The sequence below is a fragment of the Trachurus japonicus genome, chromosome 11 (assembly GCF_045865225.1).
Source record: "Trachurus japonicus isolate A0001 chromosome 11, Traja_1.0".
NCBI lineage: Eukaryota > Metazoa > Chordata > Actinopteri > Carangiformes > Carangidae > Trachurus > Trachurus japonicus.
Genome location: NC_140917.1, coordinates 24495647 through 24522465, shown reverse-complemented (window position 1 = coordinate 24522465; position 26819 = coordinate 24495647). Strand labels below are relative to the sequence as shown.

Genomic DNA, 26819 nt, shown 5'->3' with positions numbered 1-26819 from the left:
TTGTTAGACACAGTGACAGTCCAAAAAGGCCTGCAAATGAATACATAGTAATAAATTAGAAATACTAAAGCAATATGTGTGTTTCAAGTAGCCTCTACTGGAAGTGCCTGTTGTGTAGCCAACAGCACATTACATGTACTAGTTTCCTAATAGTTTGGCCTGATGCCAGTCTATGCAAGAATACCAGTTTACACGATATTTGTTAAAGGGAAGTTCAACATTTTGGCAAATTGGCCCATGTAGTCTTAGCAGTAAGTTTGTTACCTTTAATTGTCAGTGCAAGCTATTTTTAGAATAGCAGAGCAGAATCGTGAGCTGCTCAGAGCTGATACGGAGGCTAATGGGATTTCTTGGTTTCCCTCATCAAACTCATCAAATACACAATCCAACAACTCCAAAACGCTCTCGTGGACAAGTTGTGACCTGCACATTCACCACACTATCAGATAATAACGTTACAAGACAGAGTTGTTTTCGAGGCAAATGCAGAGACTGCTTGCCAAAAAACTGCACATCAGCACATCAGCGGTTTTGCATGAATTTACCTCGAAAACAACTCCATTTCGTAACGTGCGTTTTGGAGTTGTTGGATTGTGTATTTGATTAGTTTGATTAGTAAGGAAACCAAGAAATCCCATGAGCGTCCGTAGCGTAGCTCTGAGCAGCTCAGAGCTCTACTCCACCGTTCTATAAATATCTTGCACTGGTAGCGAACCTACTGCTAAAACTAGACGGATTATGGCAATGAGGCAATTTGCCAAAAATGTTGAACTATCCCTTTAAAATTGTTTTGATTCTATTCAAGAATAATGTATTCAAGAATATGTTCCATGTAGGAATAATATAAGTTACTAAAGCCAGGTGGCAATTTGTTTAGCCAAGCATAACAACTGGAAGCAGTGGGAGATGGCGAGCCACTACTGGCTCTGTTGAAGTTTGAAATTATAACACCAACACTTTTACAGATCATTACTCCCTGTATGTGATTGGTTTGCGCTGAATATTAACAGTGAAAAAGCAGCAACAGTGACTCCCAGGAAGTGGAACAAGAATGATAAGTCTACACAGCTCTTAATATTTCATATGACATCGTGATTTAGTCATACATGTATTTATTTTAACTGTACATAATCATCAGTTTACAGCTGTGTCTTCAGAGTTTGGTAAGAGAGGTTGTTGTTGTCTCTTCAAATGCTAATGAAGGGTGTGGGTGGCCGGAGCTGGCCTCCAGCATATGTGGTGTGACAAGGTTAGATTGCAATGGATGTGGCCCAGGCCTTCACACTCAAGGCTGGTTTATGAGACTGGATCAGCAGCGCTGTGGATGCAACAACCTCACACACACACACACGCACACACACACACACACATGCTCACACTCACGCCCACCCATCCTGGGCATCATGTGGAACCAAGAACATAAATTAGACTGGGGCTCTGGAGAGTGCACAATCACAGGTGTTCACACACTTCGGCCCACGTACACACAGGAGCTAATAGTGTTATGTCAAATAAAATGGTGATTCCTGCTTCATAATGAATGAGGTAAACAGTGGCGGCAGATGATGACTCAGTAGATTGTCAGAAGAGGCTGATGGAGCCTAATGAGCCACACACTTCTGTTCTTGTCTCCAGCCTTGAACGGCAGCAAGTTTAGATAGCGTCTGTCTGATGTGACATGGGCATCAAGAATGAAGGGAGGGGAAATAAAGAAGTGTGCACATTGAAGGACACACACACACAATCATTCCCCTGCATCAATAGGACTTTAAACTTAGCTCTATATCCTCTCCAAGTTTTTATGGTCCCCTTGATCTCTGCCTCTCTCCCTCTCTGCACTCAGTGCTGTTATCTGAACATCCTGATGGAGGAACAATGCAAAATTAATGTCACCATTTCTCCACCCAACTGCTCCAATACATTACCGCTGGCAGGTCACATTATGCACGAAATTTATTAGATATGTGAATTAAGAGTGGCATCGATTGCAGCCACCGTAGATTAATCTTCTGTGAAGCTACGGCTATGGATTAGTTTGCTTAAATGTTTATTCGATGCTGTGCCAGTTTTGCCGCAGTGCTTGTCTCAGCTATGCAATAATGTGTGGATGACATAACAGCTGTGTACCCTGTTTGACCCCTGCAATGAGATTTTTCTGATAAAAAATGCCAGCAATTTCAACTAATGTCACTTTGTGCCTGGGTGCAGGTATAATATTATGAGCAGTGACAGGTGAAGTGAATAACCTGCAGCAAATTAACATTTTGTCCACAAAGTTGATGTGTTGGACCCCGTTTGACAAGGACCAAACTGTGAGGGCTAGAGGACTGGTTCAGAGCATCTGAAAAACTGCAGCTCTTGTGGACCAGCACAGTGATCAAGCTCTATCATAAGTGGTCCAAGGCAGTGGCCTTGGGTGGGGGCCACCCCTAAAATCTGATTGGCCACCCCAGGTGCCACCCTGAAATATGGGCTATATGCCCAGTCAGAGGCATTTTTTACATTTATACTGGCTTTTGTCAAGTAACTTTTTTATTTTTTCAATAATAAAATACTGAGGTTTTCTATCAAAATTGTATGTTGCCACTCCTGTATTTTGACTAGTAGGTCTAGATTTTCTTGCAGTGTTAGTAATTGAAGTACATAGATATGGGTTTTGCAGACAAAACCGGGTGGCTAATACCTGTGTGGGTGTGTGTTTGCGTGTGCACGTGTGCACGTGCATACTTGAGTACATAATGTGTGCACGCATGATCTGATATCACCAAGTGATTAACAGCCCAAGAGCGCTGTTATATCCAACCGGTTAGGTTTAGGGTCCTGTCGTGCATGTGTGGGACTCTGGCACCCTTTTTTAAACCACATGTAAAGAATCTTGGGGTTACATTTGACAGTGGACTCAGATTCGATAAGCAGATTAGGTCTGTTGTTAGCACCAGCTTTTTTCAGCTGTGTCTCCTGGCCAAAGTGAATTTTTTAAGTCGGCAGGACCTCGAGATAGCAATCCACGCTTTTATCAGTTCAAGACTGGACTATTGTAACGCACTTTATGTTGGCCTTAGCCAGTCTTTAATCTTGCGTCTTCAACTCGTTCAGAACGCTGCTGCACGATTTTTAACAGAAACGTCCAGGCGTGAACACATTACCCCTGTGCTGTCGTCTCTCCACTGGCTTCCAGTTCGTTTTAGAATTGATTTAAAACTTTTATTGTTTGTTTTTTACGCTGGCTCCCTCCTACCTGTCAGAGATTTTAACTGTCCGCGATCATGGCAGGGCCCTCCATTCTTCCGGCCAGCTTCTGTTAGAGGCCCCAAGGTCTAGATTCAGTGGGGCGATCGTTCTTTTGCAGTTGCAGCTCCCAGGCTGTGGAACAGACTGCCACCCAACATTCGCACCATTACTGACCTCAGTCTTTTTAAATCGAAGCTAAAGACGCACTTTTTTAGATTAGCTTTTAACTCTGACTAGGGAAGTCCTGTTCTTAATATGTACCTATTTTGCCTGTTTTTATTTTGCTGTAGGCTATGCACTTTTAGAGGGCCTTTAACACCCTGCAGCACTAGTAGCACTTTCTTGTGTTTTCATGTATTGTTTTGATGTATTATCTTTCTGCTTTGATGCTATTGTAAAGTGCTATACAAATAAATTTTGATTGATTGATTGATTGATGTGTGCACGCAGGCACTCATGCTCAGGCATCATGCCACCCCACCATAAGTCAGTGCCCCACTTGGGCCACCCTTATCAAAAATGTCTGGACACGCCCCTGGTCCTAGGAAGTCATGTTCATGGGTCAGGGCCAAGGTTCAGTGATGCATGTGGGGAGAGAAGGCTGGTCCGAGTGGTTCCATACAACAGACGAGAAGCTGCTGAAGAAGTTCATGCTGGTTCTGATAAAAAGTTGTCAGAACACACAGTGTGTCATATAGTTTGTTGTGTATTTGGCTGCCAAAGGGATCAACACAATATTAGACAGGTGGTTGTAATGTTACTGTATGCCTAACCAGTGTATATTGCCAGCTATTACCTTAGAGGTAGGCCTAATGTCTGTATCTACTTGTTATACTGGTTGTAAATAAGATTCTATGGACAATAAGTGCTGCATGGGCAGACTTTGTTTCCACATTTTGTTGAGAAGAATGTGTTTTTTTAGGCTTAAAAGAAAGAAAGAAAGAAAGAAAGAAAGAAAGAAAGAAAGAAAGAAAACATCGGAAACAACACTAACATGGTGGTTTACAAACATAATGCTAAGCTAAGCTAAAGTCTCCCGACTCTAGCTTCATATATTTAATGAACAGATTTTGGAGTAGTCTTGGTAATCATATCCAAGTCTCAGCAAGAAAGCAAATAAGCTTATTTCCAAACCTGTCAAACCATTCTATTGTACATGCACAGATTTCAGGTTTCATTTTCTCCCCCTCTGCCTTAGGCTCAACAAGATGAGAGGAAACGCTGCTGGAACGATCTCAGAGGTTATTTCTTCCCTGTATATAGGATAGTAATGTACTTAGGCCTATAAAAGCCTTTAAATGGGCCAGATGATAAAAGCCACACAGAGGGTGCTTTGGAATGTAAGATAAATGCTTCCTCTTCACGGGTTTTCAATAGTGTGAGAAATTTAATATTCACCTTATTGTGTCAGTAAGAATACAATCCAAAAAGGAAAAACTAGCTACAAAGAGTTTTCTGTAAGACATTTTTGCAGCTTTTATCCATCCTGGATCACTTGACCTTGATGGCAGAAGCTCACTTCAAGTCTTTAGCCATTTAAGTGCATGGTGCCAACAGTGTTTGTCCCCTTTCTGACAGGGAGGAGACGTTGGCCGGGTTGTTTCTCAGCGTGCACGCTTTCATCAAACTTAGAGAGAGAGAGAGTTGGAGCTCCCTTTGAGGAAAGACTGTTAAATAATGCAGGTGGTTAAGTAAGCTTGTCAGGACGAATTGTAAAAAAGCCCCCGCTTCACTGAGCCAGAGCCTGTTAGAGGGAGAACGGGGGGGAGGCCGCGTGACTTTCAGCCCTCTAGAGTTCTGTTCACACACACGGGTCGAATACAGAACGTGGCAGGGAACGTGTGTGCGTGGCAGCTGAAGTCTAGCGTGTCCTCCTCCCCTGCCATCATGTCCTCATGCTGGTGGCTTACAGATCAGCCTGACACAAGGCATTGTTTGGTTCTTTTCCTCCCTGTGACAACCTCTTTCACAGCTGATACAGCTCCATTTAATGGCCCGTACTGTCACTTTGAATTTAGAAAAGCATGAACAGGATGGTTCATTAGACAGAATTAGACATGAAATATGATAATAAGGAGAACAAATGACTGCTTGGTCCAAAGCTGGAGATGTGGCCAGCATCGGCTGCTGCTAAAGAGTCAAACAATAGTCCAGCTGCTCAGTGTGGGCTTCAGTTCATTGTTGGTGCAGAGCTGCCCCCTAGTGCTGGTGTAAGAAAACCGCACCTTCATCCCCGGACGGCTACGCTGTCGATAATCAAGAAGAGTGTAAAATAAATCAAAGAAAACTGAAAAAATTTACAAATGCATACATTAATAAGTCCATAAGTAACCAGACACAACTGAGAATATCCAGTAATTTACCAGCTGTGGCTACAGGGTGAAGACCAGAGTGATAACTTCTCTGTATGGGAAAGTGTTCACAGGGATTCATCCACATGGGTCAAACAGCAGCTGATGTGCAGCTTTGTGAAAAGATTCTTGCAGTAACAATAAATGAAAGAGGACCATTTCCACTTGACGCACTGATTCACTTCAGTTCCTGAAAAAAAGTTGCCCGTTCAATAATAGTTGAGAAACTGTCATGATCTTATTGTTTTTCTTTTTTCCTACTGTTATAGAATGTTAAAATTGTCTTTTTTCATTGATTTTCTATCCATGGTGTTGAATATTTTAGCCTATTAGCTATTACCTGTGTTAGTATGAAGACTGGAATGAGGAATGTTTTGTACAGTGAGGTAAGAGAAATGGCTGCTTGTTGTAGCCTTATACTTATTCATGACAGCAGTATTAATCTTCTCATTTGGTGAGAAGGTGAATCAGTTTCCCAAAATGTGGATCTATTTGTGACACTGACAGGAGATGACTGAAAACTCAAAAGCTACAAAAACAGAACTTGTGGTGACTCTGAACATCAGTTCCAGAACTTCTGTCTTCGTCTTGTACATCATGCAATTGCAGTTGGAGGATATGTTTTCCCCTATGCTTGTTGGTTCGATTGTTTGTAAGCAGCATTACACAAAGGTACCAGAGTGATTTGCACCAAGCTCTTATTTTCCACTTCCCTTTGACAGTGAGACCTGTATCCAACACTTTCAGGAAAAATCTCAGGAGATGGTACATGGTTCTTGATGTAAAGACATCAGAAGTATTCATGGCGTTAACATCCATTTGATGAAGGTCAGAATTGAGTGTTTCAGGAAACCATGAGGGTTAATGAAGAAGTTGTTGTTTTATTTTGCTGCCAATCCACGCTCAACTCTGCTAAGTAGCAGTAATGCACCTGCAAGCCAATTGCCAACTACCAGTCAAAGCAAAGGAAGACAAAGGCGGTCCAGCTCTGGATTGAGCTGTTTGATCTTGGCAGAGCTACCAGCTCTTTTGAGTGTTGCCTAGTTTTGTTAATGAACTACATCAAATATGGCAAAAAGGATCATCGTTTATTGATGTATACATTTTAATTCTATACAATGTTGGTTGATTATGATGTAAATTGGAATGGCCACAGTAGAATGTGAGCACACAGCGCTTCGTTCAAGAGAGCACTGTTGCACTGCAGGAAAACTAATGCCTGTAACAGAACATCTTGAATGAGCCACAGATTTCAAATAAATACAACTAGAATGATTTTCTGATTATTATAGAAATGAAACAATCTTTCAGTTTCCATCAAAGACGATGGGAGACAAAATCCTCACATCGACTAAATCCACTGATACTGCACATTAACAACTGATAGATGTAGCGTAGCTGATTGTCCTGCTGGTATTAAGGCCTGTTGATCGTCTGCTTGGTCTGAATGAAATCCTTATTCTGTCTCCATCCTTACAAAAATAATTGTATAACTATAAATTATAACTAAACACATATACAAAAACACTGATTATGATCCCAAGACTACAGAAACAGATTTTTTTTTTTCCGAGTAAACAAAGCAGCAAAATGCTAACATAACATGACCTGGTGAAAAGACACACACACGTTTAAGGATGTTTGCAGTGTATAAACTCAGAGACTCAGCAACCTCCACAGAATTATTATTGCTTTGGTGTGCAGGGGCAGCAGCCGTGCTGCTTCCACAAAGAAGGGAAGAATTGTCCATGTGAAGAAGGCAACAACAAGGTGAAGCGGCCAAATGTAATCTCACAGTTCTACACTTATTCCCTTATGGATTTACTGTATCCTTGTCTTAAATACACAGTGACGCTGGTGCCTTGTTAATTCATAGGAAGACATGAAGACACCCCTCCTCCCCAAGTCGTTGCCTCTTTCTCTGCTTGCGTTGTGGTGGTCAGAAGCCAAAGATATCGTCTCCGAACGGGCTGAGATCGTGTGGAGTGTTCCCATTGGTGCTGTCCCAGCTGGGTTCAATGAGCCAGTCACTGGGCGTCACCCCAATGTCCAGGACCTGGGGGTTAGTACGCGACACTGCCAGTCTAAGGGGACAGAAGAGAAAGTGATGAGGAGTTTTTTTTCCCTCTTTAAGGGGGTAGTTCAACATTTTGGCAAAGTGGCCCATTGTCGTAGTAGGTTCGTTACCTTTAATTGTCGGTGCAAGCTATTTTTAGAACGGCGGAGCAGAGCCGTGAGCTGCTCAGAGCTACACTACGGAGGCTAATGGGATTTCTTGGTTTCCCTCATGAAATCTCAAATTTGTTTTCAAGGTACGTTTTTTTCAAGGTAAATTCATGTAAATTCAAACCGCTGATGCGCGTTCCTGTCAGGGGCGTAGCAGAAGTCTCTGCATTTGCCTCCGTAGCGTAGCTCTGAGCAACTGCTAAAATTATAGGGGTTATGGCAATGGGCCAATTTGCCAAAATGTTGAACTATCCCTTTAAAAAATGTTAATCTTTAATGATGAATCTGGTTTTATTCTATCTTTTTTCTATTTGTCAAACGCAAGAAAACACTAAAAACAACAGAGATTAGTCTGCCCCAGTACTTTTTGCTCTGAGCACCCAGCTCCTAATGAAAGAGCTCAGACTTTTTCAGACAACATCTGGGCCCTGTAGTTTTTTTTAATGTTTCCCAACAAATGTGCAATTTACTTTTCCCAAGTAAATCATGCATTTGTTGGGAAACATTATCAGCCACAGACTGAGACAGTTTTGATAATGTAGTAAGTGCACTCATGGTCTCAACGGTTCAGTAAGTTACACTGTGTATCCAGTGAAACAGTGTGGCATCCTTCCAAGGTGAATAAATGAGGTTCACAATAAACATATTTAACAAATAAAAGGTCATCACTCAATCATAACTCATAACAATGTGTCAGACTTGGCTGAGGATATAAAAAGGTCATAGTTCACTGTCCTGATGGTTTGTAGACACAATTTTATGTGTTATGCAGGATTGACTCAACAACAAACACCATTGTTCCCCATGATGAAAGAACACATCGCCCTGTGAAACAGTAACTTACTTTCCTGTTTTTATTCAGTCTAATAGTTTTGGACACAAATGGGCTCTGAGGCACCGAGGAAAGAAGATCAGGCTTTAGCTACACAAACAGTTCTTGACGGGATCAGGATCATGCTGGTTTGGGTCTTCATATGGTGAATCATCCACCTTTTCCTTAGACAGAGGAATGTATGTGAGTTGACACATGACAAAAAACCTCTACAAAAAGGTCAAAATGCATAAAACCACTGAATGAAATCTTTTCACCACATGAGGGCTCATAATAAACAGGTCTGAGAGTCAAGGCAGTTCATCATGTGTATTTATACTAACAATAACAAGAATAAGAGCTGAAAGGGAGGCAGTGCTTATCGTACTAGCTGAGTGAATGTGAAAAAACACAATCATGATCTTACATTCCCAACAAGTTGGCCAACTGCTAATTTAGCTGTGTAGAACTTTTTTTTCCAGGTTTATGTCACGTAGCCAGAGTAGCAGTGGCTCCTCAGCTACTTCCGCTGAGGTTTAGGTCAACTAGAGATTTCAATGCTGCCTCCACCGCGGCTCAGCCTCCCAGATCTGTTTATATAACTAAAAGCCTCAGTCTGCTCTGATTCGGGTTCTCTCTTGTTTGGCTGCAAACAGCTTTTCCCTCTTAGAGGTAATGATGTAAACCAAGTCTGGGTGAAAGTCAACAGGATTTACTTCAAGACATTGAGTCCATTTGAACCACAGGATAAGTGGTGTGATCGGAGTTCAGGTGACCCACTACTCCACTTTCAAACCAGGGACCACAACTGCTAAATGATCTCTCTGCTGCACTCCACTCACACACACACTCACTCACACATTATATTTATTACAGAAAGGGCTACCTGGAGAAAAAGCTATTTTTGGTGATGAGATATTAGAGACTGTGACATTTTTCACTCTGACGGAAGTCCAATACTTAGAATCAGCTTCCTTTTCTGAACCCAGTAAATCCATCTGGGGCTAAATAAAGGACACAGGAAGCTATTTCACACTATTGACTAATATTACTGAGCTGCAGAGTGTGTTATTGGGTTTGATGATGATTGAATGGAATGGATTAGGGTTAGGTTAGTAACTAGGACTTATTAGGACTACACTAAATGAGGCTTGTAACAGTTGACAGCGATACTGAACGTTACCTGGCAATGAACCATAGCTATCCAGAGCACAGCTGGAGACACAAACACACAGCAGGTTGAGGACAGTTTAAAGATGACTGGACCAGACTGCATGTCAGAGATTGATCGTATCATTTCTGTTGAGATAATCTTCATTGGTCCTCACTTTCTAATAAATCAGAGGCTCAGGGGTCGGGGGGAGGTTCTAATCTGCAGTACACACGAATCACCAGTAAGTGGCGGTGTAAAGCCAAGCAATACGAGGTGGGCTACAGTAAAAGCAGGGTAGGGAATCAATCTGTGAATTTCACTTGATAACAAAGCTACTGGGAAGAAAATCTCACCTGGAGAAGGCCTCATCCAAACCATCTTCTAATTCCTGGAAGAAGAAGAACACGACTCAATACACAGAGAATATTATATGAATATATGTAACAACAGTGTTTTAAACAGGCTTTTAACAGAAATACAACAAACTTACATATTAGTGCGAATGCTGAAAGTAGCTTTCCTACAATCTCCCTCTTTCTCGGGTTAGCTCCACACTTGATTAAACTTGTAAAACTTGCACAACACTTTCAACTATTCATCTATCATCAGGCAGTCTTTGATTCATCATGGTATAAAACTCAGAGTATTGTTGCATGTCATTCCTGTACTTCCTCTCTTTGTCAATTTCTTCTGTTAATTTAGCATGGTTTCAGCAATGGATTTCAGCATTCACACGCATTTTCCTTTCCCTCTAAATGTAAGATTTCCTATGTCATTATGAAGGTCTGTTTAAAACAGAAAACGGCTTGAACCAGATCAGACACATTCTGCATTGATTGTTTTTTTTTCTGTTTTAAAGAAATATGAGTGCATGTCAGACTGATTTGCAAAAACTTTACATACTGTTTTACTCATCCTAAAATAAATGCTCTAAAACACTTTCAAGTGAGAAGTTAACATTAACATCGATCTTTTCATACATACAGTACATCTGTGTGGAAATGCAACTAGTGTTGATCACCGTAAAAAAAACAAACAGAGCTGCCAGAAGGCAGAGATCAAAATAATAAACTATTTCCCCCTTGGGAAAGATAACATGTCTGAAGCTCTTAGAATAAAAACACAGAAGACGTCATGCGTGTCAGTGAAGGATTTAGCCAATCAGGTCAAAGTTCTTCCGTCTCAGAAAACTTGAGTTCCTTTCCTCCCACTGGGTTTTAATGTCTGTTACACAGTGATCAAAGCCGGGAAAAATTTCAGTGTGCATCATGTGAGGTCGAATGACTTGGTAAGAAACACAGAATCTTACCCAGGCGGGGTTGTTATTGGTCTCGGGGGGCCTGTGGTTGTCTAGCTGATCCTCTTCCACATTCCCGTTGGTCTCCACTACAACATTCACACTGTCCTCAATGTCCAACAGGTTGTCTGTGGCAACATCTGGATGTGAAGAGATAGAGATGCAATCAGAGACTCATTTCTACAATATCTATAGCAAATGTAAAATCACAGTCCACAGCCATGTTAATGGCCCAGTGAGCCTTCAGTGTTCAGAGAGTAATAGATTGTTGAGGAACAACATAACATCAGCATCAGCAGTGAGTTAACATCCCATAACATTTAGTTTTTTCCTCCTCTCGCTTCAATGCACTTTACACCTCACAAAACATCATTCTCACAACTCTTTATGCAGTTAACAACCCTACACCCCCCCCCCCCCCCCCCCCTCCACACACACATTAATTTGCATTTCTCATTGTATTTGTATAAACTGCCATCATGTCCTGACCACACATTTAACTGCTGAAAGACACCGTGTCATGGTGTTGATGTATTTCTGGTCCAACAGACCTCTCTCACTTCCTTGATCCTGTCCTGCATCACATTAGTGTTTCCCATCAAATCACAAGAAACTTCCCTCAGTAAAGGGCAAAGGCCAGTCACACACTGTTAGTGGTACTGTAGTAAAGTATCCTTAAACTGAAACAAATGTAGTCACATCCCAGGACAGGATCAGTTGAGTGAGACAAAGAGAAACACATCTTGGATCACAGGTGCATGTGAAACATTGTAATAATTTCACATAATTGCATAATACAGGAGTGTAACGAGTAGTGTTGACAATGGAGCATTTCCCCATGCACAGTTTTGTGTTGATCATTTTTGTTTCCTCAGCTACAGCAATTATACTGTGTGAATGAATTTACAAGTTATTACTTAATTGTCAATCTTTTTTTCCTTTTCTTTTTAATTTTACGTAATTTCAAAGAGAAGAAATGAGATGGACAAGTAGAACTGTTACACGTTTAAGTGTACAGTGTGCAGGAGTCTTTATAGTCTGTACTTTACCTAATTTGGGTAACACTTTATAATAAGTACACACTAGCATTAGTTAAGCATTAAATACTGAATTCATCATTTATAACACATGAATACTCATTAGTATGTAGTTAATAAACACAGTTAAAAATATTTTACTCATCACTGATAACTGTATACTAATGAGTATTCATGTGTTAGAAATTAAGAATTCAGTATTTATTAATGCTTAACTAGTGCTTAATAGTGCGTACTTCTACTACTATAAAGTGTTACCCTAATTTGTTTTTATTCTAATATTAAAAGTTATAATTCGCATATTATTTGGTGGCTAAGTAAAATTGGTGCACTGGTGGTGGTGGGGTTGTTTTTTGGTGTTGTATTCATTGACGCAATTGACTGGCTTAAAAAAAGTTTGCATTGTTTTAGTGGCTTTCGGTGTTATGGGAAATTCCTTCACTGCTTTGAGAATTGCAATTGTGGTGAGACTTACGTTTGTAATATGTAAATTGAATGAAAGCGATGAGAAAAATCAACGTGTAATGATTCATTTGATGATGCTGAGTATGATGCATGCATAAAATATGAGTACTGCATGGCATAGGTAACAGAGACGCTGTTTCTATTCGCTAGTGACGTGGTTCTGCTGAATGTCATGAGACTCAACAGAAACTCCAGAAATGACTCCAAAGGTTAAATCCTTCCAGCTGTGGGGTTTTCATATTGTGCCAACATGAGGTCGACACCCAGGGTTCACGGTGAAGTACCTTGGATTGATTGCTATGAAATTAGCTGCATATGTTCAAAGTCCCATGAGGATACAAGACCATGATGAAGGTGACCCCCTGACCTTTCCTCAGGGACATTTCTGATATTTATTGAGATCTCTCATCAGCTATTGGATGGGCCGCTGTAGTGCACACATCTATGTTGTTGACACATGTATGAACAGGGATTACTGACATTTCCTACAAAACTAATGACTTTAGCAGTCGATCTCTGCTGTTCGATGTGTTTAGAGCTACTTAATAAAATAACCAAGATAGTGAACATGGTAAAAATCACACATTGCATTGTTAGAATTGTCATTGTGAATATTTTAGTGTGCATTCAAAGCACGGTTGTGTCTCAGCACAGCCTCAGAGTCTGGCTGTAGGTTCTTGTTTTTTTTTTTTTTTACCTGTCCCTTTCAGGCTCCCCAAGCTGTTGGATCTCTCTGAATGTGAACTGCTGCTGCCCTCTCCAGCTGAACCAGACTTCACCCTTTTCCCTTTCTCTGGAGGAGATAGTGAGGAGACATGACACAAGCAGGTTAAGACCTGTTGACTGGAACTGTGCAGCAGATGTCAACGTCCTTGGAGCATCACTGGGGTTGATTCAGTGCAAACGCTCGCAGTCTCAGGCGCTGATAAAAACAACTACTCCGTGGACAGAAAGTGTGTGTAGGTGTGTGCATGTGTGGGGTGCTGGATATGGTGTGTGTGTGTCATTTCCAGGACTCAAAGACTGAGGTGTGAGATGCCTACCTTCTTTGGCTACTTGCCAGAGTTCAAAAGCTACTGTGAAGGCCTGGGCTACCGTCAAAGCCACCGCCTGAGCCTGGAGAACAAGAGAGAAAATCACTTTGAGTCAACTTATGTTAATCAGCAAAACTGACTAAGATGGAAGATAAGCATGATCTACAAAATGTTTCCTGTTTTATTATCCAAATACATTTTGGTCATTCAAGATGAGACATTTTATTTTGTGGACTGATCCTGTTGTTGTGAAAGTAAAATTTCAGATTTAAATTTCAACAACAGCCTGAGTGATTCATCAGCCAGTCCCTGTTACTGGATGATTAAACTAATACATTAATGTTGCCTTCTAATTGGTGGAGCGCTCCCCATGTCACGAGTTGCACAACGTTCAAAGGTTGGACAACCCTGGGATGAAACCGTAAGAAACAAGCTAGGTAGACTAAAAAGACAAAAACTACTTTTTAATTTTTCAATATGGTTAAAGGGGGTTGCTAATGTCTTTTGAACTTTGTGAAGTTTTACGAGGAGAAATTGGAGATCGGCGGAGATTGCACATTAGCTAGTATGATTTTTCACCACTTTTTCGGAAATGTCATGTAATGCCTGTTCAGTCGCTCTTTAGCCACGTCTGTCTTCTATCATGGACATCCATTTTTTTCTGATAGGTAGCTAAGTTGATTCAAAGTTTTCTTACAAGCAATTTAAATCTGCCTAATTTTCAATGGTTGCCAATGGGAGTTAACCCTTTCGTGACTATTGTTTGGCTAACCTTGCAACAGTAACCGTGGAGGGCGGGACTTAACAAAGGGTCAATTGTAAATATGTAATAAAATAAATTAGTGGTAAAGCTGTTGCCCTCTGACAAACTTCTATGTTTATTTCTGCAGCAGTCAGTCAGTTCTAGTTAGCGAATTAATAACTTTCCTATCATTTTCTCCTTTGTCAGTACTGCAGTGATAGCTGTTGTAACATTAATAATTCACAAAGGTAGATAGCTAATGCTTTTCACCAGTAAAACAGCTAGTGAGGATGTTAACATGTAGTTATTGTGCCTTGATGTTGTAATGGTTCAGCTGACTAGTGATACAACAGGGATCATCAGACCAGCAGAAAACAAATACCTAGAAATTAACATTAAACAAGTAGATTCTTATGTGACCATGTGACTCTGTTTTCATGTTGTCCGTCCTTGTCATTCTAATTGACATGATATTTCAGTAACACATTAACAGTGACCTCACAAAACACAAACAACCGCCTGCACCCAAGGATGAACAGATTACAGTGGTTAATGGTTAAAGGTCAGGGTGACCTAAGAAAACACTTTCAACCTATTACTCGAAAATTGATATGGAAAAAAGTGATATGAAAATGATATTAAAAATGTTCCTAGTTGTGGCGCCTTCAGTTGATTAAACAAAAAAAAAACAAAACACTTTGCTACTGAGGTGGTTTGCAGTTCCAGGCTGGATATGACCAGACAGGTTGGGCCTGCTTCAGTAACATCTGACTATTGACTGTCATTCACAATACAAGGTGCAGAGTACACAACATGTGAACACATAACAACAACTGTAGGACAGGGAATCACAATCTTAGTGCTTCAGCTGAATCTAAGTGAATCTGGCTCAGACAGAAACATGCAGCTTTTTTGATGTTTAAAAATGCAAGTCCAACAACACCGGACTTAAATACATTTTAAATCAAAAAGCGGATTTACCTAACATTACATTTCCATAACCGCATCAACAGTGTGAGTGCTGCTGCAGCAGAGGACAGAGAGACTGTCAGCAGCACCATCTCTATAACCCTAATGACAGCGGGTCTAGTATTAAGGAAGTGGGGTATTATCATTAACCTGAGGTAAGATGAGAGGAAAAGTGCCCTTCTGCTTTTCAACACAGGAAGAAGGCAGAGGACTTGAGGAGCTGGACTTCTAGGGTTTCCTCTGAAAGATGGAGGAGGAGGTGAGGGAGAAGAGGAGCAGTGTTACAGGGAGACCAGTGCCTGTGATGTCATTCACCTCCGACCATAAAGCAGTGGGAAGAATATTAATCACCTGGACCCTGCTGGGTGCCCCAGGTTTAAAGGGATAGTTCAACATTTTGGCAAATTGGCCCATTGCCATAATCCCTATAGTCTTAATAGGTTTGTTACCTTTAATTGTTGGTGCAAGCTGTTTTTAAAACGGCGGAACAGAGCCGCCAGCTGCTCAGACCTACGAGACAGAGGCTAATGGGATTTCTTGGTTTCCCTCATTAAACTCATCAAATACACAATCCAACAACTCCACAACGCTCTGGTGGACAAGTTGTGACCTGCACATTCACCACGCTATGAGATAATAATGGAACGTTCCGAGATGGAGTTGTTTTCGAGGCAAATGCGGAGACTGCTTGCTGAAAAACTGCCCCTGGCGGGAACGCGCATCAGCGGTTTTGCATTAATTTACCTCTAAAACAACTCCGTCTCATAACATTGTGTTATTATCTCATAGCGTGCTGAATGCGCAGGTCACAACTTGTCCACCATAGCGTTGTGGAGTTGTTGGATTGTGTATTTGATGATTTTGATGAGGGAAACCAAGAAATCCCATGAGCCTCGTGGCTCACTTTAGTCGAACAACTCACCACTTTCCTCTTGGGGCAGAGGTAGGCGTGACACTCCAGGGTCCCATTCAGTGTGTTCTGAGTGATATAGGCAAACACCTTATCGTGCAGTTTGTCCACCGTGCAGTAGGATATTCTGCAGGCCAGAGGTCATAGGTCAGACAAACATCATGCAGAGCAGTTCAGCAGGATGTGTAGCCACGTGCTGCGACCGCAACACATCATTATAATACCAGGGATGCTGCTCTGTCTGCACATACCTGTATATGGAGACATTTTCCAGGAGTTTATTGTTCAAGCTGTCGTACAGCACTATTCCCTGAGGGGAAACCTTAACTGCAACTTTCTGAGGCTTCTTCCCGCTGGCTTTAGCCTGTTAGACCAACAGTGGTAAAGAGAAATTTGATCAATAGCATCTTTGCACAGTATATAGCACAGACACAGAGCCTTCATACACAGCTGCTGCTGCCGTAGCTGACTGGTCCTAACAAACATATCTACTTGTTGGAGCTACAGCGAAGACATAGAAAGATACTATATCTTATCCAGTCTAATCCAATCCACTTTATTTATATAGCACATTTCCAAAACATAAAAGTGCATCACAGTGATTTACATACAAGGCACTGAGCACAAAATGGTTGAGAAACACATGAGGATTAAAAATAAAGATGTTTTATGTTTTTGCCAGTGTAACAATGACAGTGAAAATCCTGCCGTCCAAATTTCGATGTTTTACTTAAATTATGATTGTCAGTGTGAGAAACAATGGCAACATGCTTTCAGTAGAAAATCACAACAGGTATAGTTTCTTCTATTGAAATTCATAATCATCTTTATGAAAACGGCTCTATGACTGTCAAACCAGCTCTCACCGTGGCAACAATCCTCTTCACAGCTGCTGCCGACAGGTCCTCTCCCCTGGGCTGATCCACTAGCGTCATGCCGAGGTGACGAAGGTTAAAGGTCATGCCCTCTAAGATGGTCTCCCGTGTGTCAGTCCAGTTCTCTGGAAGCTCTACAGACAGAAACAGAGAGGGGAGAAAAAAGAACACATTTTAAAGGAAAAGTGGGTCGATAAATTGATCAACAGGAAACATGTTCCTGCTGCTCTCGTTCATCAAGTTAAAATCATCAAATAGTTCACTGAAGCCAAGACTTTGGTTTTCTCTCTCCATTTCATGTTCCAAAATTAACATGAGTCGTGAGAACGTTCAAGGGGGCTTCAGAAAAACACAAATCAGAGGAAATGTAAACAGCCCATGTTGGACTTAAAGTTGAGTCATTTCATCTGCCCGCTCCCTGAAGTGGAGAGGCAAAACAGGGTATCTAGGTCAGAGGTACTGTCAATGTAAAGTAAATATTTCAACTCCAAAACAACTTATAGCACTTGACAATAAATAGGCAAAAAGTCTTCAGCAAGGATACATGGACTCTGACATAGGGTGATAAGGGGAACGTGCTTTTTCCCTTCTGAAAGTAACATAACTTAACTCCCCACAAAGCTAAAGATGCCTCCTTGACAGTGCCCTTCTGTCTCAGCTTTTGTGTTAACCTTGACGGGAAAATTAAAAGATATTGCGCCGATATGTTTCCTGTAAAGAACGACAAGTGTCCAAACTGTAACCGCTGAAAGAACAGCTGCTACCTCTGTGCAGCTTTCTTATCATCTGCGAGCGGCGCTGTCTGGCCCTGACCCCGGAGCTCTGTTTACACACATTTCCTCAGAGAATGAAAGGAGGGGAGAGGGGGAAGAGAAGGCAAGAGTGGAGGGGAGAAAAAAAAAACACATCACCATTACCTAGAAATTCATCCTCCTAGCATTTTGCTCCTCTGGGATGAAGCGCATACCACATACTCATGCAGACACATGTTCACACACACACACACACACACACACACATGCACACACACTATAAATGAGAAGGGGAGAGGGTTGTGGTTTGTCAAGTAAGACTGACATGGAGGTTTTCTGAAGGCTGGTAGAGGCATTGTTGGATTGAAGCTGAAAAAAAAGATGATAAGATAAAGGCTGGAATTTACTGCACTGACTTTTCAAGCCAAGAACTTTTCAGCATCTCCCAAAAGAACATCTATTAAAATAATTTGACATTTAAAAGTGTGTTGTGAAGGATGTGGGGATAATTTGTGCACTTAATGATGAAAAACGTTCAGCTTTATTCATCATCATCATCAGTCACACAGTCATGTCAAACAGCTCTGAGCGGCTGTGGCTCTGTGGTGCTCTGAACTTAAAGGGATAGTTCAACATTTTGGCAAATTGGCCCATTGCCATAATCCCTATAGTTTTAGGAGTAGGTCTGTTAACTTTAATTGTCGGTGCAAGCTGTTTTTAGAACGGCGGAGCAGAGCTGCGAGCTACGTTACGGAGGCTAATGGGATTTCCTGGTTTCACTCTACAAAACCAAGAAATCCCAAGAGCCTCCGTAGTGTAGCTCTGAGCAGCTCACGGCTCTGCTCCACCATTCTAAAAATAGCTTGCACCGACAATTAAGGTAACGGACCTACTCCTAACACTATAGGGATCATGGCAATGGACCAATTTGCCAAAATGTTGAACTATCCCATAGTGTGAGCACGCTAATACGCTCACAATGACAATAATGATGACAATCTGATATCCGATGTTTGTCATCTCAGATTAGCATTTTAGCATGTTGACACGAGGTAATTAGCACTACACACAATTAGCACTTGGGAATGTTATTTGCAGGTATATGGTGGTAACCATTTGAAGCACTGGCCAAATAATAATTTTGAGCTGCTGGTGGTGCTCAATGAAACGTCAGAACTATTACAATTCATCATGTGGGGTCATTAGAATCCAAAAAGGAAAAAAAACGTGAATGTTGTGGTGCCAGATAAGAAGAGCCCAACCCAAAACCAGCAAGATTTTCATCCTGGAGCTGTAGCAAAAATAATAATTCTCTGGGGACCATGAGTATCTGCACAAATTTCCATACTGCGTTCGTAGTGGCTGTGACAGCTCTAAACAGCAGGCGGTAGACGTCATGGTTTTTTGTTTATATTGTATATGTGTATGTATTATTTTTCTGGTGTTGCACATGTGTTGGTGTTTTTGTCTGGAACAGAACTGTGAAAATGAATTTCCCCTCGGGGACAATAAATTATGAATCTGAATCTGAATCTGATAATTAATTCAGGACTCAAGTTATACAGCAACCAACACATGCTGCTACTTACAGCATCACAACATGTAAACTGTTTTGTGGTTAATCACATAACACCATGAGGCCAGGCTTAAACACATACAAGATGTTCTTCTGCGCTCTGTTTTTTGGGGGGTTTAGAGAGAATGGACCCCAGAAGATTATAAAATGTTCCACTGACCAGTTGTGGTGGCTGGAACCAGCGTGCCCTGGTCAGGTAGAATTTAAATGACCCGAGCAGCAGAAGCAGGGATTGCTTGAAACAATCTGTGGTGATATTTTGGGCCCAGGCTGTAATGTCAGCCCACTGGTTTTCACTTTGGCTCTAAGTGGTGATTTGGCAGGGTGGCTGCTAGTGTGAAAGATAATTATGTGCTCTTATTGTGTTGAAATTCTCTGCCTACACCACAGACACACAAAGAAGGATGGAAATACAAAATAATACAGGTTTGTGAAAAAGGAGACCGACATAATCACCATTAACAACAACAACAACAACAACAACCAGACAGCTGATGACTGGAAATGTTTGGGTTTGGCTCGAGTCAGCACAGTTTTAAATGTCATGTCAAACATCTGGGGTCAACACAACTTTCCATTACAACACAAAATACTTCAACTGGAGCCAGTTTCAGTGCTGGTTTTACAAAGTGCTCAGGGAAAAAACCAAACAAACTGTGTGCCAAAATCAGCTCTGAGTTCCGTCTACCCTGAGAAAACCCCCCCAACAGTAAGAGTGCAGGTACCAGGCAGCGCTCAGCCAGGGGAATGTGCTGGAGAGCTTTTGGATCAGAGGTCAGCTACAGTGACACATGACAGGTAACAGTTACGTGCACGTGTGAACTGAGACCAACCAAACACAGGTGACTGGGCTGTAAAACAAGCCAACCCCACCACCTGTTGGTGTTAAGACGTTAATTCCTGGGTGGAAGAACTAAACCGTGAGTTCTCTGATGGTCTAATGGTGGGGCGGGTGGAAGTAGGAGACAACCAAAAGCAATATTTACACACAGGATAAGTCTTCTGCTCTTTAGTCACCTAATCCATCGAACCCAACAGTGACAGATGAGCATCCATTTCATGCATCAAAATGTTCAAAAAAAAAAAGAAGCCTTTGTTGAACACTGTGACAACAAACGTGTTGATCCAAAAAGGTCCAGCTGACAGGCGATTCACATCCTGGCTGATTTGTGTGTCTGCACCAAACACTGAGTCACTGTGGAAACCACCAACTGCACTTCTACAACTTGAGCCCACAACAGGACTCCAAGCCAAATAACCTTTTTTTCTTCGTTTTTTTACAACCCAACTCCTGCCACCATTTGACTTTTCTTTTAATGCCACTGATCTACGACCACACAAGGCCCCTTCCCCCTCAGGGAAAACAAAAAAAAAACAGGTTTCAAGGAATCCAACTGATGTAGAAAAATGTAAACACATATGTGATAACAGGAGTTGGTCGGGGAGTCTCTGGAGATGTTAAACAAACATTTCAGAGGCATTTAGCCCCAAGTTCACTCATCAGCCTTTAGACTGTATAAACCAAATAAACAGACCCAAGTTGCTTGACATAGAAACTAAAGTAGGTCTGTAAACAAGTGTCATCAAGTCAGGAGGTTCATTATTTTTTCACAGAAATCGCCTGCTTCAGAGATCTCTGCTTAATATGTGTTCTCATTGCTGTGTCCTTGTATTTTTTTATGAAAACAACTTAAATCAAACTTGTCCTCAAGTTTTTATTCTTCCAAACTTGACCAAATTTTTAGTTTTGAGAAACTTGTCTTGCTCATCACACAGGAGCTCAGTTCTGTCTAGATAGATAGATAGATAGATAGATAGATAGATAGATAGATCTCCACATTTGTAGATGTAGAGGATATCGATGGCCGAAATGCAAAACCTCCTATCTGCAAAACTTCCGAATTGTGGATTTCACTTAAAATGATGAGAACAGGGAAGGATCCTCCTATTTAGTCTGTTTGCAAGATAACCCTGCCCTTAATTGTGACAGAAAAGTCACCTAACCAATCAGGTTTGCTGGGAAAATTTTGAAGCGCAAAACCTCCTATCTGCCACAGTAGCAGCCCTAGCTGGAATTTGGGATGTCTGTGTTGTGTATACCTGTCTAAATTTCTGTCAGATTGTAATAATCCATTGTTTTCTAAATAAGACGTGTCTTCCAACCGTACTAATGAAGTATTTGATAGTATCTTTGTCACGTTAATGATAAGAATAGTCTGAATCATGCAGGATAGCATATTAGCACCCAGTGGTGAAACTTTTAGCACATCAAAAGGGTGAGTTTATCGAAAACCTAAGGAAATAATGCTTGAAACAGCACTGTAGAATGTCCTGCCAATTCAGTGTTATGTTAGGTATAGGTGCCAATTCCTGGGTGCTCTGGTGCTGGAGCATCCACTGAACAGGTTAACCTATGGGGAGCATCCAATCATAACCCTTTTTCTTTTTTGCAGGAGTACATTGTAGTCACCATGTGAATGGTATTTTGTTCAGTTTGTTGTATTACTGGAGGATTTTGAATAAAATAATAAATACAGTATTCCATGCAATGTTTTGAGTTGAAAATAACATTATTAGGCAAGGCAAGTTCATTTATATACAGCATCATAACAATATCCTCTGCCGTTAGACCCTCACATCAACTGAGGAAAAACTCCCAATATTACTTCTACAGAGTTTATTTACATCCAGTACTCTTATCTTTGTCATTATTTAGTAATGCAGTCACTAACCATTATAGAAAACTTGACCATGTTCATTTCCAGTGCATTAGAAAGCAAAGACACTGAATTTCAGGCATTTCCCATTTAAGGGGATGGTTCAACATTTTGGCAAATTCTCCTATCACCATAATCCCTATAGTCATAGGTTCATCCCCTTTAATTATCGGTGTATGTTTTTAGATCTGCAGGGCAGAGACGTGAGCTGCTCAGTGAACACAATGAAACTACATTTTTGAAATCACTCTGCCCAGCAGCCGTGTCTGAAGATCTGGCTATGCATTTGTCTCGAAAACAACTCTGTCATGTAATGTTACATGATTATTTCATTGCGTGGTGAATGTGCAGATCACCACTTGTCCATGAGAGGTGGACAAAGATGGTTGGATTGTGTATTTGATGAGTTTTGAGGGACAGAGGACCTGTACCGTTCACCTCCATTGTGTTCCCTTAGCACCTTGCGTCTCTACCCCACAAATCTCAAAGGGTGTTATGTGAACAAGTGGAAAATGTTCGCATTTTTGACAAAAAACTATGCATCACTACTTTGGACCCCTCTATACATAATTACATCAAAATGACCCACAATTATATAAAGTAGACTTAGATTTTTTAGTTTGAAAGGAGCCTGATTGAGCCTTACACCGCTGACCAGCAGGACAGACCTGTCCCGTGGTTTTCAGCCTTTTAACATCATAATTTTTTTTTTTTTTGTATGGCAGCCATCTAGGGAAGGTTTTCACCACTGTTCTAAGCTTAGCGTTCTCCTTTAGTGGATAAAGGCGCCTCTCACCGTGGTTCACTGGCGTCCCAAAGCTTTAGAAATGTCTTTGTAACACTTTCCAGACCGGTACAGTAGGCGTCAATTATTAGTTTTTCCATCTGTTCTTGAATGTCTTTCATTTTATTATCACAGTTAGTTCATGATTTAACTATGCATCACTATGTACCCCTCTAGCTATACATAATTACATCAAAATGACCCACAATTATATAAAGTAGACTTAGACTTTTTTTTATGAAAGGAGCCTGATTGAGCCTTACACCGCTGACCAGCAGGACAGACTGCAACCAATACTGGTCGGTATTGTTAACATGTAATCATAGTAATATAGTCCAAAAACAGGGTATCATGCATTGGATACCATTGACAAATAGCATTCTGCAAGAAAATAATAATAAAAGTTTTTTTTAGTTTTCCTTAAAAAGTAATTTTTGCATATAGGAGGTTTTTCATTTCGGCCATCGATATACTGTAGTAGAACCAGTGTGTTTTACACTAAGCCTCATCTGTTCCCACATGCCAGACCAGAAGTGAGCCATGTCTCGCCAGGTGAGATGCAGGAAAATTGAATTCAAGTGGTTGTGGCAGCCAGCGGCGTGAAGGGGAAGTCTGGGAACAATGGCAGACCATAACAGTGGAAGCAGAGCGGGGGAACGGCCTTGCCCATGTGCAGCCTCCTCACTGAAGGAGAAAAGATAAATCGAGAGCAGGTCCCACACTTTGGGGAAATAAGCGCTTCATAACGGGGAAGAACTAAGAACTATTCCCACACTGGCAGTGATTTGTCTTACCGCGCGTCATTGTGGAGAGCACACACACACACACACACACACACACACACACACTTCCATTTGAGGAGGTCCCAGGAAAGAAGAAAAAAGGAAAAAAGGCTCTTTGCTGCAGACAAGCCTGCTCTGGTTGGTCCCCGGTGCTGGCACTACGCCGCCGTAGGTCGTCTAGGGCGACCAAGCCAGGGAAATAAGAGCGGGTAAGGAGCAGGGAGGACGCTGCCATTTAAAAATGGGGGCAGTCCTCATGTGGTTGAATAGGTCTGTCCTCAATGCAATCCCACAGTATGTAGTAGATGGAGCACCATTAACAGCAATGTCCGTGTGAAATGCTACAAGGTCTGCACTCGCCGTTCTCCACCCCGCTGCATCCACCTGTCATCCTCAACCACTGAAGAATGTGTGCCCTGCAGCCTGTAATCTATACTACAATAAACTACTTATAACATGTGGGTCACTAGCTGAGTTTACAAGCACCTTTTAATTCTACTAATAATCACAGCGAGAGCCCCGCTATTGTCCCGTTACCTCAGGCAAACACCTCGTTCTCCAATTAACTGGCTCATTTAGTGGGATATTTTACTGCACTTAAAACAGGTTGGGTTAAAGTACTATAGTTCAACATTTTGGCAAATTGCCATAATCCCTATCGTCTCAGGAGTAGGTTCATTACCTTTTATTGTCGGTGCAAGCTATTTTTAGAACGGCGGAGCAGAGCCGCGAGCTGCTCAGAGCTACGCTACGGAGGCTCATGGGATTTCTTGGTTTCCCTCATCAAACTCATCAAATAGCTACACAATCCAACAACTCCACAACGCTATGGTGGACAAGTTGTGACCTGCACATTCACCACGCTACGAGATAATAACACAACGTTACCAGACAGAGTTGTTTTCGAGGTAAATCTATGCAAAACTGCTGATGTGCGATCCCGTCGGGGGCAGTATTTCGGCAAGCAGTCTCTGCATTTACCTCAAAAACAACTTTATCTCCATATCGTTCCATTATTATCTCATAGCGTGGTGAATGTGCAGGTCACAACTCGTCCACAAGAGCATTTTGGAGTTGTTGGATTGTGTATTTGATGAGTTTGATGAGGAAAACCAAGAAATCCCACATGAGCCTCCGTAGTCTAGCTCTGAGCAGCTCGCAGCTCTGCTCCGCCGTTCTAAGAAGAGCTTGCACTGACGTAACGAACTTACTGCTATGACTATAGGGATTATGGTATTGAGCCAATTAAATGTTAAACTATCCCTTTAAAACCTGATAACACAAAAATGTCCTGTTTTATTTTGTACTTATTTCACACACTTAACTTGCTGTTTGATAAAGTCAAATAAATTGCCCACAGTGGTTTTATACTGTAGGCTACTTTCTGGCCGTTTTACGGTGGAACGTTTTTAAGTCATAACGCCAATTTCTGTCATTAACTGTAAATATCTTTTAGCAACAGTTTGTTAGATGGATTGCAATAATAGTGGTTGATGTCACTGCAGCCACTGATAGCTTGATGCAGAGGTAAAGTCTGACCCTCATCCATTAATACAGAAATATGCTGGCACCAGAGTGAATCTCAAATTCCTGAGGCATTACTCATAATTCCAGGTACACTACTAAAGTTACATGCACTAATGTGGGTTATTTATATAATCTGTCCTGTATCATTAGTACTAACCCTATCTGTTATAGTGGCCGTTCTGGTGGAATGTAAAATAGGGCAGCTTGAGCTCCAGCCAACGGGGGCCGTGCACCGGCTGACCTGCAGCATTCCTGACGTGTCCTCCTGGTTACGGGCGGGGGAGCTTTAGGCTTTTCCTCTGCCACCCGGTCAGGATCAAGTGAGATTTAGTTTACAAAGTGGCCCTTGAGTGCTACAATGGGTGCCGGAGTGGCCTAAAAAAAGTGTTTCATGTAAATGTTGCAGTGTGGGCAAGCTCCTGTGCTGCTGGAGGACCCTTGAGCAAAGACACTAACTTACTGTAAGTTCTAGCTGTGTGACCCTGACCTCTGCACTGCACTTCCTCCTCCGGTTGGTGTGAATGCAGAGTGGAGAGTGATCTGGGATCTGGGATTATCCACACATCCAGAAATACCGTTAAAAGGAATTCAGGCTTTGCTGAAAATATTCCAGTAATCTGAGAATCCTTAACACAACATGAAGAAATCACCACAGAGAGATTAAGGGACAACTTCTAACATTTCTAATGAAACAGTTCTCCTCAGTGACATCATGTTTAGTTTGCTCTGTGTCTGGCTTCAAAATAACATTTGTTTCCGGAATGTGATGGAAACAGGATAAACCCCAACTACAGACAGCCAGACATAATAAGACAGAAACCTATTTTTTCTCTCCCTAAAACAGAAACAAAGAAAAGGAAAAAAAAAAGTCCCTCAATAAAATTAACATTTTTTGTGAACTTCGGCCGATTTTCTAAAACAAAACGAGACGTGACAACGCAGATTTAAAAAAAAGAAAATAAAATAAAATAAAAAAGATGTCAAACTTTATCTTTGTCGACGACATAACAACAATAGTTTGCCATGTTTTGCTTTCAGAACAAAAATCTTTGGTTAAAAAAAAGAAGAAAAAGCAAAAAGCTAACAAACACAGTAGTTATTGACTATCCGTGATAGTAAAGCAGAGCACAGCGGTCTGCAGAAGTCAACTTCAGCCGAAAGACATGTTGCTCTAAAAACAAACATCATTCCTCCGTCTTTTTCTCCTTCTTACTTGTGTGTCTGCCGGTGCTCCACGACTGCTTCGCCATGCTCGGGCTCCGGATGATAGCTCGCCCAGCCGACTTGAGTGCATCCATGTCGGGCGTCTCAAAGTGCAGAGAGTCGGTGAAGTTCGCCGCCGAGTCCCCTCAAGGAGAAGTGTTGTTGTTGAGCAGACTGCTGATGATGATGGGGAGGATGGACTGACTTGTGGTGCCTTCCAGTGCCGTCAGAAATACCGCTATTTACGAGCTCAGCGCACGTGAACGAGCCCAGCCGGAAAAGTAATGCTGCGTTTGTGTCACATGGGATGTTAGATCTCGTGCGCTGTCGAGTACGATGATATACTTTGATGTGTGGGAATACTTGTAAAATACAGG

General features: G+C 41.5%; 1 protein-coding gene across 1 annotated transcript; it reads right to left on the bottom strand.

Moving 5' to 3' along the window:
• Nucleotides 1-6649: 6649 nt before the first annotated feature.
• ldlrap1a (low density lipoprotein receptor adaptor protein 1a) lies at nt 6650-26751 on the bottom strand. Its single transcript, XM_085791984.1, has 9 exons — nt 26453-26751; nt 17093-17235; nt 16478-16590; nt 16239-16353; nt 13615-13687; nt 13269-13364; nt 11082-11209; nt 10126-10160; nt 6650-7666 (listed from the first exon to the last, which is right to left on the bottom strand). The coding sequence occupies exons 1-9, from the start codon at nt 26535-26537 to the stop codon at nt 7522-7524; spliced, it is 933 nt and encodes a 310-aa protein (XP_085648110.1). The 5' UTR covers nt 26538-26751; the 3' UTR covers nt 6650-7521.
• Between the last annotated feature and the right edge of the window lie 68 nt (nt 26752-26819).